Consider the following 17,441-nt stretch of genomic DNA (forward strand, 5'->3'; position numbering starts at 1 on the left):
GAAGTGGGCTGGATTTATTCCCTGGAAAGACACTAACTCTTTCATGGATGGTTCTGTAATAGCAGCTGTCCACTTGCATAATGCCAAAAAAACGTGAATTTGACTTATTCTCGCACGCAGCCTACGTGTCCGAAGAAGCGCAACGTGTCCGCAGAGAAATTTCAACCGGAAATGAGATGCAAATATGTTTCTTATTAAGACTGTAGTATCAATAAAATATGTTTTTACTGACCTGTAGTTTAGGTACGGTGCTTGATAGGAATGAAGGTGAAATCACAATAAATTCGTATTTTTATGCCACGATATCAATATTAACAACAAGATCTTACAACACATAACGTTACTACAACATACACATTTAAAAAGTTAGTTTCCCTTGCAATGAACCTTAAAATTGAAGAAATAATTCCGAATTTTGTTAGTAAAATCATAAGGCTTTCTTGTCAAGAAATAAAAAGTTAAACATCGTCTCCCTATTTCTCCCTATGACATCGCTGTGGGCGTCAATCTAACGCAGGCAAGCTTGCTAATCAGCAAATGTAAATTACCAACCTGCACTTTCTCCCACAAGGTACAGGTTGCTTATTTACCCAAACGCCGGTGTAATTCTGTGAATTCGCTCGGGTCTAAGAAGCGACCGTTAGATTGGTATGCTAGCTAACAGCTGGTCATCTTAGCTTAGCTTTGCATAAAGACTGGAAATAGTAGGAAAAGTAAAAAAAACCTTTAAACGCCCATTAGGTAACTAATAATTCATAAACCACTTTGTTCAAAAGTAAACCCCACTAAACTGTACAACGGTTCGCTTTTCCAGGATAATATGCCGGGTTATCTCTTGGCGGGAGCAGCAACTTCCTGGAGTCTATACTGGTTTCCCTAGCAACAACGAAACTGTCAAACGTTCTAGCTCTTTAATACTAAGCGAAATTAGCCAGATGATGTCGCCTGGCGTGTATTGTACGCCAAAATTTCCCTGAATGTCACACTTTTCCTTTAAAGATTCTCAAATAAAAAGCCACCAGTGGTCGCAAAAATATGAATAGTTTGTATTTAACAGGGAAAATGCAATTACAAACTTGTAATCACCCTTACAAAAAAGGTAAAAAAGTTGTCTTTGCAATGTACAAGAAAACAACAGAGGGAAACCTTTAGAATTAAAAATCAGTTTGTCTATTTTAAATCACGTTGCTGCACATTAATGTATTCTATACAGAAACATGACAGGCACTTAATTTAAAATCAACATATATTTAGTAACTGGCAGCTAAAAACTGTGTCGACTGAATTTCTCTTCATTCAATAATGCATGATTCATTATGGTCCCTCTAATCCATCATTGGACCTTAAACTGAACAAACAGATGTCATTAGAATGGGACGGATAAGAGTTAACTGAAGTGATGTGGCAAATAAAGAGTTTGATAACACACACAGATTTTTCACATTCTACCTTGCTAAACTCCAAAAAAAAGCCTCAGGGAGACGTGACCATGATGCAAATGAAAACATCAATATTTCGGTACAAACTTCACAAGCTAAAAAAGACAAAATGGCTAAGGGATATGGGATTTAAAACCTCCATTGGAGGAATGCATCACATTTTCTGAATTTGAATAGCCTTTTTCTTGAATATGGGGGAAAATTCAGAGATATAATGCCCTGATTTTACCTCTATTTTCACACTGTTTCTTTCTGTTTTCACTTGACTTCACCTCTACAAAGAAACAGATGCAGCTGCTCAAGGGCACTTCAGCAGGGCAAAGGTAACAGAATAAAAATGCATCACTCATACTTTACAGTACAGTCTCCCTAACCCTAAAATTGATTGTCAAGATTTTCTGATACCAAGACTGGAGAAAAAAAACACAGCTTGGAGCAACCGATTGGGTTCATAAACCTCAACTCTACATTTGGGAATAAGTCGTATGAAATGGCGACCTCTTGTGTATTTTTATAAGTTTTGTCAATTTAGCGACTGAAACTTGGGTTTAAATGATAGTCAACACACATCAGGTGAGGAAAACTTTGCAGGAAGGGTTTCAAGATCATTTACTATTCACACCCTTATTTCAAGTGAAATTGGTGACAATGAAAATGCTCACAGATAATAAACCACTAGTTTTTAGTGGTTGTAAAGTATTCTCAGCTTTTTGTTTTTTCTCAGCTTACTACAAGTACAAGATGGATGGGAGTACTTTTAGTATCTAATGCTAGAATACACAAAAATCAACTGAATTAATAGTGAGTACTATACATTTTAAAGTTCAGTCCTTTTAACTTTGAAGATATAATTTGTGAAATTCACCAGATCAGATTTGTCATTAATGCTTGGTTGGTATTTAAAACTACAAATGTATAGAGCTGAAATGTGACATTTGGTTATGTATTATAGTAAATGATATATATTTGGGTTCAAGATTGTTTTACAGGTAACAAAAGGGTTTAAAGTCTTTGGTAATTTTTAAACATTTTCACATCATTTCCTGTTACCAACTTGAAGTTGTAGCACTGATAATATTAACTCATGCACGAAAGTCCTATTAAATAAATCCCCATCCACCTGGTACCTAAGTAGAGTAAAATAAACCATGAAAAATACTTTCAAATATTTGGCCCAGGACCTGATACCCGCTGAGGAGGTGTAGAAGACAAAACTATTCAATGACCTGTACTTTTTTGACCTTAAGTGTTTCAGGCAACCGTGGTGAATTCCTTGAGATGTTTCAGATCAAACCTGGCCTGGTTCTGCACAGTCCTGCAAACAGTGACTTGCTTTAAAGTTTGGTCGGGCAGGACACAGACTTCTATCTACTGACAACAACAGCTGATGTGACTCAACATTTAGAAGCCACTTTCACCCCTCTACAAACCAGCTTGCTTATAGGACCTCCAAATGTTTGCCTGCCAATACCAAAATTTACCAGTAACTGGCTGATGGCTGGCATCATATCCCACTGTGGAATTAATTCTGAACAGTCTAAAGTGCTAGTGGTCTTTGCAGCAGATTGACAAGTACTTCTTTGGATGTGATTTGGATGGATTAGGACGGATGCAGAAGCTCTAACAGGGCTCCAACCGCTCCGAAGTAACCCTAAAAAAGCAGATTAGAAACAAAGTCAGAAAAATTAAGCACATTTTTGTTCTCTGAGGTCAATTATGTTTAATAGTTATTCACCTCATGCTGTAGGAAGAGTGCCTTGAGTTGTCCTTTAGACCAGTAGTCCATGGCGTAGGCCAACAGCTTCATGGAGAGGGTGTTCACTCTGAGGAAGTTTCCCACAAACACCACTCGCTCTATGTTCTTGGAAATGAAAGATGAAATAATAAGGGTAATATGTAAGTTTAGAATTTGGCAACTGTAGAAACATGAATGAAAAACGATACTAATAGTCAAACTGCAGATATTTTCACACCTGTTAAGGCAGGTATACAACAGCAGTTCTGATTCATTAATTATCGTCTTCTGATATCACTTATCTGTAATGATATTTATATAGTTGTATATGATATTACTTATTAACAATACAGCATTTCCAGGAATAACAGTGGCAAAAACCAACAAACTGAATTTAAGGTGTATACTGTCACAGCCCAAGTAATACATCATATTCATATAATATGTTCCTGCCTATATTAACATATTTATTTCCTATATTTTTTCACATTTTTAACATTTTCTTGTGATAATAAAAAATACAAAAAGGCGCTCTATTTGTAAACCATTACCTCTTTCCTCTAAACCTTTATCCTTTTTATTTGTATGACTTCCTGATGAAGGCTTGATGTTGAAACATGTCTGTTTGTTTTATGATCCAACATGACTTTGCTCTTACAATAAAGGGATTCTATTTTTAACGTCCCGCTTGCTCCGGCCTGTAAAAGACGTGTGGATATTGCAGATTGCGTCCTCTACGCCTTCATAGCCCTGTACAATGCTGCTTGATCAAGACGCCACAAGGCAGCACCGTAAAGAGGCTGAACGCAAAGAGGAAATGAACAGCAGGGACGCCATAAGCAGGCCAAAGTTTATTCTATGGTAAGCCTTTAAAATGTTTTGGTTAATCCATCGTCAGTGTTGTGATACAGAACACTGGAAAAGCGTGAAAACAGAGAATTTCCTGTTTTCTGAGTAGCAGCAGCTTAAGATATAATGTTGCCCTTCCTCGTATCCAGTTTTTAATATCACATATTTATTAGTTGTTTACTGCTACATTTCACTACCAATTTGTACCCCTGCATTCGTACTTCCAGGCACCCATCTTTGACTCTTTAGCCAGTAAAACAATGAAGCCAAAGAAAATGTACTCTCCAGGAAAGACAATGCATTTAGCCTCTGCAGATATGACTTACTTCATTTAGAGCACACATCCTGGTGATGGAGCCGATGTTATTGGTGATGGTGACCAGTGTTGCCCTGGCCAGGTCCTCTTTGGACACCGTCTCCCTCTTCTCTTTGGACATCATGTTGCCGAAACTATCAAATCCAAACATGAGACACATTAGGTCAACAAATACTTCAAATGTCTGGAAAAACTCAGCAAGAAAACGGCCGATTTCTTAATCACAATTCTAACAAAATTCAGTTAAGACTGGATATTCTATCGCTGGATGACATGTGATCATCGTGCATCATGTTGAATTAAAGGCGTTATGTTTCCCCCTTGGCACTGGAAAAACACTAAATTTAGTACTGTCCTGGAGGCCTGTTCCATTAAAGCTGCAGCTGTACAGCAAAAAACAGGCTTGTGACCTACAGTAGACAAAAAACAAAGCTGCTGTAAACCGCACCTTGAGGCTACAGCCCAGCCTGGCAGCCCAAACCTCTCATAGTCTCCTCCGTAGATGTCCCGGACCAGCTTGTCCACTCGGGTGCTCTCCCCCTGAGAAGCCATTTCTAGAGCTTCCTCGAAAGTAGAGCAGCCAGTCAGCAGGCAACACAGGCCCAGGAAGGTCCCACCACCAAGGCTGGAAACACGCAGAGATAAAATATGAAATGGTTATATTCTGTAGAATCCACAAGTCTGAAATATAAGATGCTTGCTGGAGGAACTTACTGAAATATTGCCCTTTTCAATAATAATCAATAACTGGCAAGTGCAAAGTAAATCATCATCGCTGATAATTACCTGGTCCCTGTTACTCGTTTGTAGTTGTTCTCTGAGTAGACGGCCAGGATGCTGACCCCAGACCCTATGTTGACCAGCAGCAGAGGGTAGGGGTTCTCCAGTGTGTATGGCTTCTGTACGCAGCGATCCGGATCAGTGGGGTTTTCAAAGTAGTAGCACTCAGAGGGGCCGTTGGACACCACCGAGTCGATGTACAAAACTCCCCGGATCAAACAGTCCAGCTCATCCAGCTTGTGGAGCTGCAAGTCTGCCATCTTTGTTTGTGTGATAGGAAAGAGAACATGGATAACATCACTGACGGGATGTGGTCAGGAGAACACACAGGCAGGAAACTGGGGTAGGAGGGACAGCATGAGGGGTAAGAAAACAGGAACCTTCATTACAATGCGATTGAAATTTGTCTCATGAACAAAACAAAGAAAACATCTCTTGTAAATAAAATTTAAAACAAACACAGATGTTTTCTTGCTAAAATTAAAAAGGTGCAGTTTAACATCCCATAATTTGATACCTCAAGGGACAGAAAGTGCAACTATTATGATATATATACTCGCTATCACTGTTTAATTGGGCAAAATTTGATGTAACAATGTGCAGGAAGGGATCATTTGATTTCTTCCCACCAAAATGGTAATTCTTTTGTGTAGGGAGAAGCCTCTTTTGTCCTGGTATTCACTAGCTGTGCAATGTTGGTGTGTGTTTTGATAACATGAATTTCTATCACATGCTGCACGTTTTGACTTAAAAATTCTCTTCTCCTCTTCCCTTCCTGTCTATCTTCCCTGTCCAGCCTGTAAATCAAATAAAAAGAGAACAAATGGAAACCCACCGTGCGGAAATCAGACTCAAACTTGTACGCCCCCCCTCCTGTGGCACAGAGGGTGGTGTGGAGGCTGGAGAAGTGCTTGTTGCGGCCCATCTGCAGGAAGGCCGGCAGGTCATGCGTAGGGAAGCGAATGAAATGCAGGTTGCCTGTCCTGCCGCACAGAGTCAGGTCCGGCAGCTCCAGGTGCACGTCCCTAATGCCTGTTTTACCATAGGCGGTGTTGGAGGTTAGGTAGCGCCGGATGCTCTTCAGGTTCTCCACCTCTTCCTGCTCCTCCTCTGCTGTGATGTCTTTGGGCTCAAAGTACACCAGCTTCACAAGAGTGCCTCCAATGTCCATCCCAAACCAGGGAAAAGCTGCAATTTGTGAGAAAATGTATGCAAATTTTTTTATATTTTATTTATATTTTAATGTTAACTGGTACATTATAATAATATCCATATAACATATAATTTACATGCTTATTGACAGTGCAGACAAATAGAGCTAATGTCTTATTGTTGGCCGACATGACAAGCAGCTTCATCCACAGATGAACAGTACAGTGTGTACCGAGAACGCCATCTTGTTGCAAAATAGATCCTGACTATTTACTGCTCACTGATATTACATTGTTAAACCAATGCCAACATGATTTTGTCAGTTATAACCATAGTTTCAGCGTTTTATACATCCATTTTAAATTGATTTTCGTAAATTCGTGCTGCAAACGACTGGATTTTCTTAGTAACTGTATTTTGACTGACTGTCTTTTGTAGGGAGCTCCTTTGATTTTCTACAACATGCAACGGTATCTGTCCAGTAAATACACCAAGCCCACGCTCGCAACGGTAACACCTACGGGGCCTTGTTTTCTTCACCGAGTCGCTCCGATGCCTCGCCGTCGAGTTGGAGGTCCGCCGGTCGGGTGTGGATCTTCCTGCGGACGCGGATGCTTCATTGTTGGGTTCGTGCATGAAGTACCCGGGCATCTCCTTGTTGGACCGCGGCTGCTTCGTGGGCGTTTCGTCTTCGTCGATACCTTCATCGTCGCGTTGGTGGCCATTAAACGCCATTGAAATGGCTAAGTAACTACATATATACTGTAGTTTATGATAAATGAAACCATTGAATATCAATGATTTATTTGGACAATAAAGTCCAAGGCTCTATCAACAAGCTAATTAGCTAGCTAAGTAGCTGTGTCTTTGTAAACGGACGGTGTACATGTCCTTTTTATGTTCGCTGTCAATACAGTGGTGGGCGGGGTCAATGGGTGATTGAAGGAGCCCAAAACCAATCAGAATGCGAATCCGCCAGACAGAGAACAGTTTAAAAAGGAGGCTGATGTCACATTCTTCTTTAAAAAAAAAAAAACATCACGTATGCCTGCATTATGAAAAATGAAACGGCACTATTTTTAATCCCAAACAAATCATGGAAACTACATGTACAAAATTTTACATATTTCTACCTTATAAACCACCAACTTATATGATTTCTTTTATTAAGCATATGATGCATTTTAGGGAAAAGATAAACACTATTTTGCTTCATAAAAGCTAACACAAGAAATTGTAATCTTATACATTTTGTGGTGAATTAAATAACCATAAATTCAAGATTTCTAATTCTCTAATTAGAATCCTCTCTAATTGCATCTTCAGTTACTATATTCATTTTTCAACTTCAAGGAACTTCAACATACTTTTTTTTTTCTAATTTCAGGTTTATTAAGGTGATTGTCAGGTGCATAGCTCGAGACAGGAGCCTTAAACTAAGAACTAAACTAAAACTGTGAGTACAATTAACATATGTACTACCTCAAATATCCTCTACTAATGTGCAAAACAATCCAAAAAATTCCCCCTAACATTTCCATGTTCATAATGTTTTTTACATTAAAATCTCATCCCACAGAAAATGACACAGTCAAACTTGTTTCTCTTTAAAGGAGAGGGAAACCAATGGAAAAATAAAAGTCAACATTGACACAGGATGATAGCCAGAAAGCAGAGGCATTTTTCTAATAAGTGGTTGCCAAAGCAGGTGCCTTAAGGACCTCTCAAGTGCAATACGATTTGCTTATTTACAATATTTTATTGTACATTTAGGCAATGTTCCCTCAACTACATTTTTATACCGAGTTTCAAATATTAAAACAGAAGAATAACACTCTTACTGGCTCAGACAGAAAAATTATGGTCACTGTTAAGGGCAGCAATGGGTTTAAAAGTTTGAGAGCTACTGGTCTTTGCTATGAACTAGGGATGCACCGATCTGACACTGGTATTGGTCACAAAACAACACAACTGGCTGCATCAGGTATTTTCACAACATCAATCCTGAGCCGATCTATGATATATTAATCTTTGTGTGCGTAATGCGCATCTACAGCACACCAGGCCGCATTTCTGCTCAACGGAAGAAGGACGGAGCGACCCCGCCAAACAGTGAAGGAGCTCAAGTGTCAGCTGTTTGGAGTTATTTCATGCTAACTATAGCAACATGTTCTTTGGATAACAGTATCAGAAATACCACCAATAAATCCTTAAATGTGGCATCAGGTATGGAATCGAATTCATCATTGTTTTTTTGCCTGCCATATAGTTCTACTTTTTTCTTCTCCAACAAACTATCCTTCGCAGCGGTAAAATATATAATGGCTGCTACAAAGAAGAAAATATTTCAGGTAAATTTTCACTTTACAATAACAAACAACAAAAGGCTGTGCTAGTGAAGAGTGTAACGTTAGTACAAGCTAGCAAAATGTCCGCAATCAGTGTTTGTTCATCAGACATTTTAAGGCTGTATGTTTTGGAAAATATACATAATTAAAGCAGGTGAAAACACAAAATAAGTTTCATGTAAAAAAGCAAAACTGGACTCTCTGTTGCTTTTTTCAGCAGATACAGGACATCAGGATTTGCAGCAAGCTGAGCTGCAGCCCGGCTTGTAAGGTTAAGAATCGGTGTACTGAACCAGGCCATACAACAATTATAGATATAATAACACATCCATACAGGGTTAGCTGTGTACAATTGATAAAACTTTGGAATTGGAACATCAATATTCAAAGACATTACTCTAAACATTGAACAATTAACGACTCCCAAACGAGTACTCAAGACTCACGGCCACCAAAATAGGAAAGCAATGTTTAAGCCAGGTCTGACGCTGCCTTAGAAATAGAAGACTGATCCCAAACAGCTTTTCAATTAAACGCTCGTATCAGATTAATACTTAGTTTCGGCTAATAGCCAGGTATCAGTATCCGTATTCTAAAAGTTTGATTGGTGCATCCCTGCTATGAACAAGATACATTTGGAAACGTAATAATGTCGTGTTTAGCTCACTGATTCTTTGAGTGCATTATTTCTAAGACATTATTAGTGCTTGAGAATGTTCACTCGTTTTTTAAAATACATATTTGGATATCGATATATGTACGTTTATATGTACAAATAAATACAGACAATGCACTTGCATCATTAAAAGCCCAATCTCTCACTATCAAGAGGATACTCCACAGTCCACATGCAATCCTCGCTGGGTGACAGCCAAAAGTCTTATCCTGAAAGTGCTTATCAGACGAGTGCAAACATTATCATCATTAATACACAGCTTTTCTCTGCCTTAACAAACCACAGATTTGTGTCAAGTGCATAAATAAATAACCTGAGACACCAACCCAGTTCCATGAAGTAAGAATAAAAAGGAGAGATTTGGTGTTTGGGCACCAGGATAACCTTAATTCACCTGTAAAATACGAATAAGAAAACAGTCCAACTTAACGACAGACGTGTAATTAATGACATGATCAAAGGTCTGGCCGGTCAGCTATTATTATTACTATAGGTAATTATTAAACAGCTGCCTCACGCCATCCCAGCCTGTGACTACAATAAGGCACAAAACCCCTTAAGATCTTTTTTTCCCCAAGCCCCTTAAACGTAATCTTCTCATCCTTTAAAAAGTATTTAATCCCCTTAATGCTTAAACTTCCACGCCATGAGCAGTGCACAGACGCCCACTCCTGCAGCCACAATGTACTTTGTATTAGCTGGCAGCATCTGAGAGGCCGTTTTCTCCTCTGATTCCTGCTGTGTCTTCACCTCCGGGGAGACATCATCTGGTGCAGGCTCAGAGGGACGGTAGGTCTCAATGGAAGTGGTTTCTACACTTGATATAATATCTGCAGGGTCGCTGGACGCTGGTGGGACAGGTTTAATCTCTTTGGCTGCTTCCCCGTTGACGGTTTGAGCTTGTGGTGTCGAGTGTTGACCGGCTAGGTTCAGGATAGACGGCTCTCCAGACACATGCACCACGTTCTCAAGCACCTCCTGTGTGAGCAGACTGTGAGAAGGAGACTCGTAGTGGTTTTCCTCCGGTTCACTGTGGTTATTAGCAATTCCATTCTCCTGGCAGGGCGGTGCAGAGACTGTATTCACGGTGGTGGAGCTGACAGCAGAGCATTCAAGAGTGCAGGTGGAGGTCACAGCATCCGGTGCAGCGTTGCTCATTTCCAGACGCTCGCTATTACCAGAGTATGGCTCCACCGGTGGGCTGGGTGCACGCATGGTGGGGCTTTCATGATTTTGCGGATGGACACTGATGAGTACGCCAGGTTTGCTCAGATACTCATTTCTGTCATCACACAGAGAGGCGGCCATCTCAGCAGCAGCAGCAGCAGCAGCAGGCAGGGGGGAGTTTGGAGCTGCAGTCTCGGTCTGCGGGCTGCTTTCAACAACCTGCAGGTGAAATTGAGGTTAGATGTTAAGTTTGTTTTTTTAAAAGGGAAGCTGGTGTAGTTTCACATCCTGTCTACCTCCGTGAATGTGGATGACAAGTTGAAACAGGTGTTGTGCAATCTAGAAATGACCCCTGCCTGAAAGTTTAGTCGAGTCAATGCCTCTTTGATTTCCTGTTTAGCACTTTACACAACCCTTTTTATAGCGGTAGGATTTACTACCATTTATTTCCCAATGCTCTTGGGTGACAACACCATGATTAAAACTTGCCTTAACTTATCATCATCTCCACCAAGGAGGTTTTTCAGCTGCTTGTTTGTCAGCAGGATTATGGAAAAACTACTGAACCAGTTTTCTTCAAACTTCCTCAAAGGGTGTAGCATCAGCCATGAAAAAAAAACAAAAAACCATTGTGGAACAGATTCGTCTCCGAATCACTCCCAACGAAAGATTTCTTAACTATAACTTTGTTTACAGGAAATTACAACAGAGGATCTTCAACTTGGCCCATGCAACGAATGCAACCACAAACCGTTTAGTTAAAGGGATAGTTCGGTTTGTTTGAAGTGTGGTTGTATGAGGTACTTATCAATAATAAGTGTACTAGGTGCAGTAGGTAACAGTCAGCACGGCCCGTTAGGAGAAGGTGATCGGAGTTCCTACATGGAAGCTAAGCTAAGCACCGCTCCAGATGGGGTCACAAGTACCACCTACTTTAGCCGCTTAAAAGAGTCCTACGTATAAACAAACATTTCAGTTGAAGCGTACGCTGTATTTTAGCTTTTTGTCAGACAGCCCTTTCCCTCTGCACTATGACTTTCTCTGCACAATGGCCCTGTACACCTACGCGTGCAGCACACAGTATCGGATCAGCTGTTTGGGTCAGCGGTTTGTACAAGAGACAACAAATAAAAGAAAATACAATATTAAGGAAACGAGTAAGTGCTGTTCACAGTGGGGACTAGAGGACATCCGAACTATCCCTTTAAACACCCTAAAAATGCTTCAAACAAATGTTTAATGGATCTTGGTAAATTTCCTTTGGTTAAGTGACACATTTCTGTTGTTCCATAGAAACCTTTCCCAAAATAAAATATGTGAATTCTTGAGTGGAGGGTCATAACCGAAAGTTAAATGACCCAAAAATGCTCAAAATACATATGAATACCCTGCATCTACAAGAGTTGTGATTTCAATATCTAGTAAATTGGTTTATGGACAAATTATGTTATAACTTAGTACAAAAGGGTATCACTTAATACAAAGTTTACAGTGAAGGTTTTAGGGCTGAACGATAAAGTGTTTTTTATCACATAGTCATAAAATTAGCATATATCAGTATTCACCTGTTTAGTTGGAGGCTCAGAAGTCTCTTCAGGCTCCATGGCTGCAGCAGGAGGGGTGGTGTCCTGGACTGGAGGCTTCTCTGGGGTCATCGTAGTGACAGGGGCACCATCTGTCACATCTGAGTCGATCTGAGTTGGAGAGGGACTCCGTGGTGGCCTGACCTCTGTGGTTGTTGTTGTTTTGACGGGATCAGGGCGGGATGGAGTATCGGTTTCACTCTGCTCCACAGGACTGGGTGGCTGAGGAGCGGCCTCAGACTCGTTTCCTGCGCTGACTCCATCAGGAATCACGCCATTATCCCCAGAGATATCCTGGATGTCCGATTCTGAGTTTTCCTCCGGCTCCTGGTGAGCATTAAGCTGCATCTGAGGTGGCGGGGTGGCAGTCGCCTGAGTGTGTGGAGTTGCAGGAGAAGGGGGAGGCGTTGATGGAGGAGGTGCCACTTCAATCTGAGCAGCCTGTGGAGGCTCAGCGACAGGCTCAGGTGGGGGAACGGCCTCAGGAACCGCTGGGCTCTGGGAGTCTTGTGGCTGCACAGGGATTACCAGAGAGGGTGAAGGCTGGGTTGCTGGCTCTGGAGGAGCTGATGCTTCAGCTGGCGGAGACGCAGCAGCCTGACTGTTTCCACTGCCCTCTGGCACGGATGGATGACTGGCAGATGGTGCCGGATGGACGTGTGCCCGGACGACAGTCGTTGGAGGAGAGCTGGGGTTGGAATCTGGGACAAGCGGACAATGTTGTCATTTAAATCTGTTTTGAATGCTTACATGTAAAGCTAACACTGAGGCTATACAGGAAATCATTTATGGCAGACAGGATATTGGGTTCAATTAGTTAAAATTAATATCAGGGATACGAGTATATTTTAGAGAATAGTCAATAAAGCTGGTTAGATAAGAGATGCAAGCTGCAACGAGCTTTATATTCAGCACATAAGCAATCTAGCTGCATGCATGCACTTTGCCCTCAGGGAGGTGATGCAGACAGGAAAGAACTATCAAATATGTATATAGCAAGTATCTCATTTACTAATGCAATTATAAAGCTAGTGAATTTCCCTCATAAACATCCAGCTGTTCCTTCTTTTTATTTCTACCGTTTTACTTCTCCACTGTGTGCAGTAAATAACTTAGAGACCTCCAAAAAATACAGAAGATCTTCCTCCAACAATTTAATTCACGTTTTGGAATTTGGAGCTTGAATCTCCCGCCAGGGCCGTCACCATCCTCCCACAGATCGTTCTCACAACATCTTTGCTCAGAGTGGGGAGTTACCTCTGACGGTCAGACAGCAAGGACAAACTGTTTTGCTTCAATGGTATTAATAAGCTCACAAAGCTCTAAACGACTTTCTCTCCTGTGAACTGATCGTGCATGTGGGGAAAAGGATGACCATAAAAAAAGTTTATATCCTTATCAATGTTATTTTGTATCGGATCCTGTGTCAAGATTGTTTTACTGTCCAGTGATTTAATACGTTTAAGATTACAACATCCCAGCCTTTGCATAACTCTAATACATGGTATGCATAATTGACCTGCTGACTTACTGTTGGCTCCTCCTCTCAGAGCGTCGTACTCGGCTCTGATCTCAGCTGCGATGGTCGTATGCTCACACGCCTCGAGTGCTGCGATGAATTGTTCCGGCCAGTTCTCTCTTCTCTTCAGACAGTCCAGGAGACACATCATGCCGTCATAGTTTCCATAAGTCTCTCTTTTAGCTTCTATGTTTTCCTAAAATTAGATTGAATTACTTTTTAAAAGTCATAAAGGAAAACAAACAGACATTTATGTATTATAAGAGTCACTTTCTTCTTACTGAGGATACTGAATATTTTTAGGTACGTTTATTGTTGAAATGAGCTGTTTGCTGTCATCAATGATAATAAACTTGATTTTTCAACTTTCAATTTTCTGCTAAATAATTGCTGAATTTTTGACTCTCAATTGTTAACATCAATATTGGCCTCAAACCCAGTACTGGTAGGGCATAATGGCTAACACAGCTCTTCTGCACCTGTTTATACCCTCAATTTTAGGCATAGGGTGATATGAAAGTTTAGATCAAGATTATCCTAGCCGCTGAATTTAGATATGCTGGGTGTGATTTTGTTTAGTTATTCTTTGTCCAGATAGTTTAAAAACAAACAAATGTGTAACAAAATCTTTCAGTGGTGATCTTTGATTTAAGGTAAAGTGAGGAAGGTGCTACTTTCATCTTAACAGGTCAGAATGTGGCCAAGTATAATATCCAAATCGCAGAAGCTGCAATTTTTGATACAAGATAAAGTGCTTGCAGCCCTAGATCCTACCAAAACAACAGATTATTCCAATATTATTCAAATAATCCCCAGCACTATTTCAAGGTCCTTATACCAAATGAAACCTACCCTGTCGTGATCCGTCAAGCATGGCAGATGAGGTATTATTTCCCTCACTTTCACCCTGGACACAATGGTCGGCATATTTCGCCGCAAGTATCCGTTGTACAGTTTCTCCCTGGCAAACGACATCTGTGGAATGAGAAAGCAGACAAAAACAAAGGCAATAAAGACTTTTAGTTAAGGAATTAAACTGAGGCAAAACATGTTTGGTTTAATTTTGCAATGGGGTACTTCTAGAGACACACTCACATTTTAAAGTTTACACCTCAGCTGTCAAGGCTCCTGTTTCTATGCTTTCCTTTCACTACTTGAGAGATATAAAAGTACCCAAAAAACACCCGTATCTTATTTTTGCTGTCTGGAGTGAACACCAGCACAGTTAGGGGATTTCCACTCAATGAAACCGAAAGTAAAAGTGAAGATAAGTCAGCCTGCTGCAGCTCCTGGGAAAGGGAATTATTTATTTTTTCCTTTCATTACAGTTTATCGTTACAGTTTATTATTAAACCTATACATTCTACAGATATATAGGCCAAGATAGCAGCAGGACAGTGTTATAAAACAACATACAAACAAACCATAAAAACACATAAAACAACATATTTGATAGAAACTCTCAGAATCATATGTGTAAAAGACGAACAAGAGGAGACGGATTACGCTGTGGAAGAGATTACACATTCAAATTGAATTTGCCACCAAACCCAAGGTGAGGACAACGCTCGTATTTAATTTCAAGGTTGCAGCAGTCTGGAGTAAGAAGAAGCCAACAGGCTGGGGCTAGTTACTGATTAATCATTTATAGACACCTGTTTAATATCTGAACTTTAAATATGCAGCATAGTAGTTCTATCCAAAACACACCCACACATTCCTACGGCTTTTCTTTTCAGGGTCAAATAGAAAGCGTGTCTGTGTTGAATACACCTTAAAACCTTCACTTTGTTTGTACCTAAACAGTCAGGTGCAGTAATCTGTTGTCAGGTTAAGTCAGGAGGAACGTTTTCACAGGTTAATCTGTCATCATGGGCCGTGTCAAATGAAGCAGTGCATTAAAGTTTAGTGTAAACGTGGGACAGAAGCAGCGTCTGGAAATGGAATAAATGTCAAAGGCAGTGACCAAGGATCAAAGTCTTCCTCCCTGTATCATTAGCCACAGGGATTACCTGACACACACACACACATGCAGGTTGTCAGGTAGATAATTCTGCTGTGAATTAAGGCCTTAACACTTTTCATACATGTCCATAAAGATTCTGACTGTAGATTAAGTGATATATATTTATGTTCATCAAAACATAAATTTGTGTATGATGTTTATCATAACCCCTTCTGGGGCTAATGCATTACCAATCCTTATATTATAGATCAATGTATTCATTGCACATGGATTACAAATGTAAATGTAATAACATTTAAAACTAATCATTGTAGTAGTTATATAATATGTGGTTTAAGGGTTAAGAAGAAAAGCTAAATTTAGTGTCCCTGTGTAATATCTTCAAGCATGCATCTAAGTGTAAAGTGTTGAGAGATTGCAGATTAACAAGACAAGGAAAGTAGGGTGGGAGGGGAGAAAAAGCACCTTGACACGAGCCGAATGGATGACCTCTAAACTGGCAGGTCATTGCAGTCTATTGCTTACAAGTCTCCTTAGCTTTCCAAGATGGATCAAATTTCATTCATAGTAGATTATAAAAGTTACATAAAAGTAAAGAGCAGCTGGCAAATGGTGGGCCAAAAGTGAAAGTAAAGACATGGAAACTAGAATTGGGCCATGAGGAAATAACTGAACAAGCCATTTTGATTTAATAAAACTAGGAAAGGCTACACACAACAATGGCGATATAGACTGATCCATGTCTGTGAACTATTGAAATATATCGTGTGATATACTTTTCAAGCCTGCTTTTTGATAAAACAATCGATTTAAAAAAGGTTGGAAAGACTTTATAAAGGATGCAAACAACAATAATAAATGTGTTTTCAATTAATTATTATATTTTCTAGTACACAAACAGTGCTAGCAAACAGAAATTAAACTAAGCTAGCAGTTAGAAGCTGTTTGCAAGCTAACTTCATATTAATGAATACGACACAACCTAACTTAAGTCACCGCTATTTCCTGTGTTGACAGCCTATTTACGACTTAAACATTCAATGACACACTTAATGTTTTGATTAACTTAGATTTATAATTCGTAATTAGATATAGTTAGTGCTCACCTTTCACGTTTTGGTGCCCTAGCAGTTCTTGACTCTCTCTCATACACTGTCTCCTCTCTCACTAAAACATGCGCTGTAGTCTTTCAGAACACATCTGCGCAGCGGTTCCCTCGTTCTCTATTTTAATTGGACGACAGCGCCGCCAGTCAACCAAGGAACCAATAGGAAGAAGGTAAGTCTGTAAAGGAGGCGGGGCGTGATTAATCTTGACCCCAAACGTGACATTTCCTCTGCTGTGCGATTTCTAGTTGACATCTGTCTGTAATCCCTGATCCTAATCCGTTCACATGGACACAGACAGAGAAAGAGAGTTAAAGAGAGAGAGAAGGACAGAGAGAGACACAGAGAGAGATAAAGAGAGAGAGAGAGAGAGGAGAAGGGGTAAACTGTGTTATTAATAAATGAAAAATAGATACATATTTGACCCACATATGACTATTACAATTACATTTTTTTCGAATAAAAAAATAAAGATGGTATCCCACAACAGATAATCCAGGAGCATTAAGGCAGTCTGTGGATAAATGTAATCAAGTAGATTCACTGAGTTTCTTTTCTTTAAAAAAATGAGTGGCGTCCTACTTGACGATGTCAATTTCTGGGCTTTATACTTCTCTTCAGGTGGAAATATTGCATTTATATCCTTCTACAATGTATTAATTTGACAGCTAGTGCTATACTGTTATAAATCAAATTACCTAACAGTACACAAGGCAATAAAAATAAGGTCCTCAAAAAGATACAGAAGTATAATACATTTTAAATAATGCTGTTTTAATGCTAATAATCCAGTGTCATCATATTT

The 17,441-nt window shown here is 39.9% G+C and overlaps 2 protein-coding genes across 3 annotated transcripts; both read right to left on the bottom strand.

Annotated features, from left to right (window-relative positions):
- Nucleotides 1-1,031: 1,031 nt before the first annotated feature.
- Nucleotides 1,032-7,171, bottom strand: pank2 (pantothenate kinase 2). Its single transcript, XM_069661229.1, has 7 exons — nt 6,793-7,171; nt 5,955-6,307; nt 5,126-5,379; nt 4,788-4,964; nt 4,350-4,473; nt 3,175-3,300; nt 1,032-3,090 (listed from the first exon to the last, which is right to left on the bottom strand). Exons 1-7 carry the CDS (start codon nt 7,004-7,006, stop codon nt 3,040-3,042), a joined length of 1,299 nt encoding a protein of 432 aa, XP_069517330.1. The 5' UTR covers nt 7,007-7,171; the 3' UTR covers nt 1,032-3,039.
- A 174-nt stretch (nt 7,172-7,345) lies between these two features.
- On the bottom strand, nt 7,346-16,689 carry mavs (mitochondrial antiviral signaling protein). Of its 2 annotated transcripts, none has more exons than XM_069662126.1 (5): nt 16,637-16,689; nt 14,417-14,539; nt 13,577-13,760; nt 12,028-12,746; nt 7,346-10,681 (listed from the first exon to the last, which is right to left on the bottom strand). In XM_069662126.1, the coding sequence occupies exons 2-5, from the start codon at nt 14,537-14,539 to the stop codon at nt 9,920-9,922; spliced, it is 1,788 nt and encodes a 595-aa protein (XP_069518227.1). In that variant the 5' UTR covers nt 16,637-16,689; the 3' UTR covers nt 7,346-9,919. The 2 variants fall into 2 exon arrangements, with proteins under 2 accessions (XP_069518227.1, XP_069518226.1); XM_069662125.1 differs by having other exon boundaries at nt 13,565-13,760.
- Nucleotides 16,690-17,441: the final 752 nt, after the last annotated feature.

Source organism: Semicossyphus pulcher, unplaced genomic scaffold (assembly GCF_022749685.1).
Source record: "Semicossyphus pulcher isolate SPU_LCO1_2020_fin unplaced genomic scaffold, fSemPul1.0.p SCAF_14, whole genome shotgun sequence".
Taxonomy (NCBI): Eukaryota; Metazoa; Chordata; class Actinopteri; order Labriformes; family Labridae; genus Semicossyphus; species Semicossyphus pulcher.

Bases quoted from the DNA above. Each gene is read 5' to 3' on its own strand.
- pank2 (XM_069661229.1), bottom strand. From the start codon at position 7,006: ATGGCGTTTAATGGCCACCAACGCGACGATGAAGGTATCGACGAAGAC. The intron at 6,308-6,792 runs GTAGGTGTTACC...CACAAATTGCAG, and splicing joins GGTGAAGAAAACAAGGCCCC to CTTTTCCCTGGTTTGGGATG. The intron at 3,301-4,349 runs GTAAGTCATATC...TTCATTTCCAAG, and splicing joins GGATGTGTGCTCTAAATGAA to AACATAGAGCGAGTGGTGTT.
- mavs (XM_069662125.1), bottom strand. From the start codon at position 14,539: ATGTCGTTTGCCAGGGAGAAACTGTACAACGGATACTTGCGGCGAAAT. The intron at 13,761-14,416 runs GTAGGTTTCATT...ATCTAATTTTAG, and splicing joins GCTTGACGGATCACGACAGG to GAAAACATAGAAGCTAAAAG. The intron at 10,682-12,027 runs GTGAATACTGAT...TTTCACCTGCAG, and splicing joins CTGAGCCTCCAACTAAACAG to GTTGTTGAAAGCAGCCCGCA.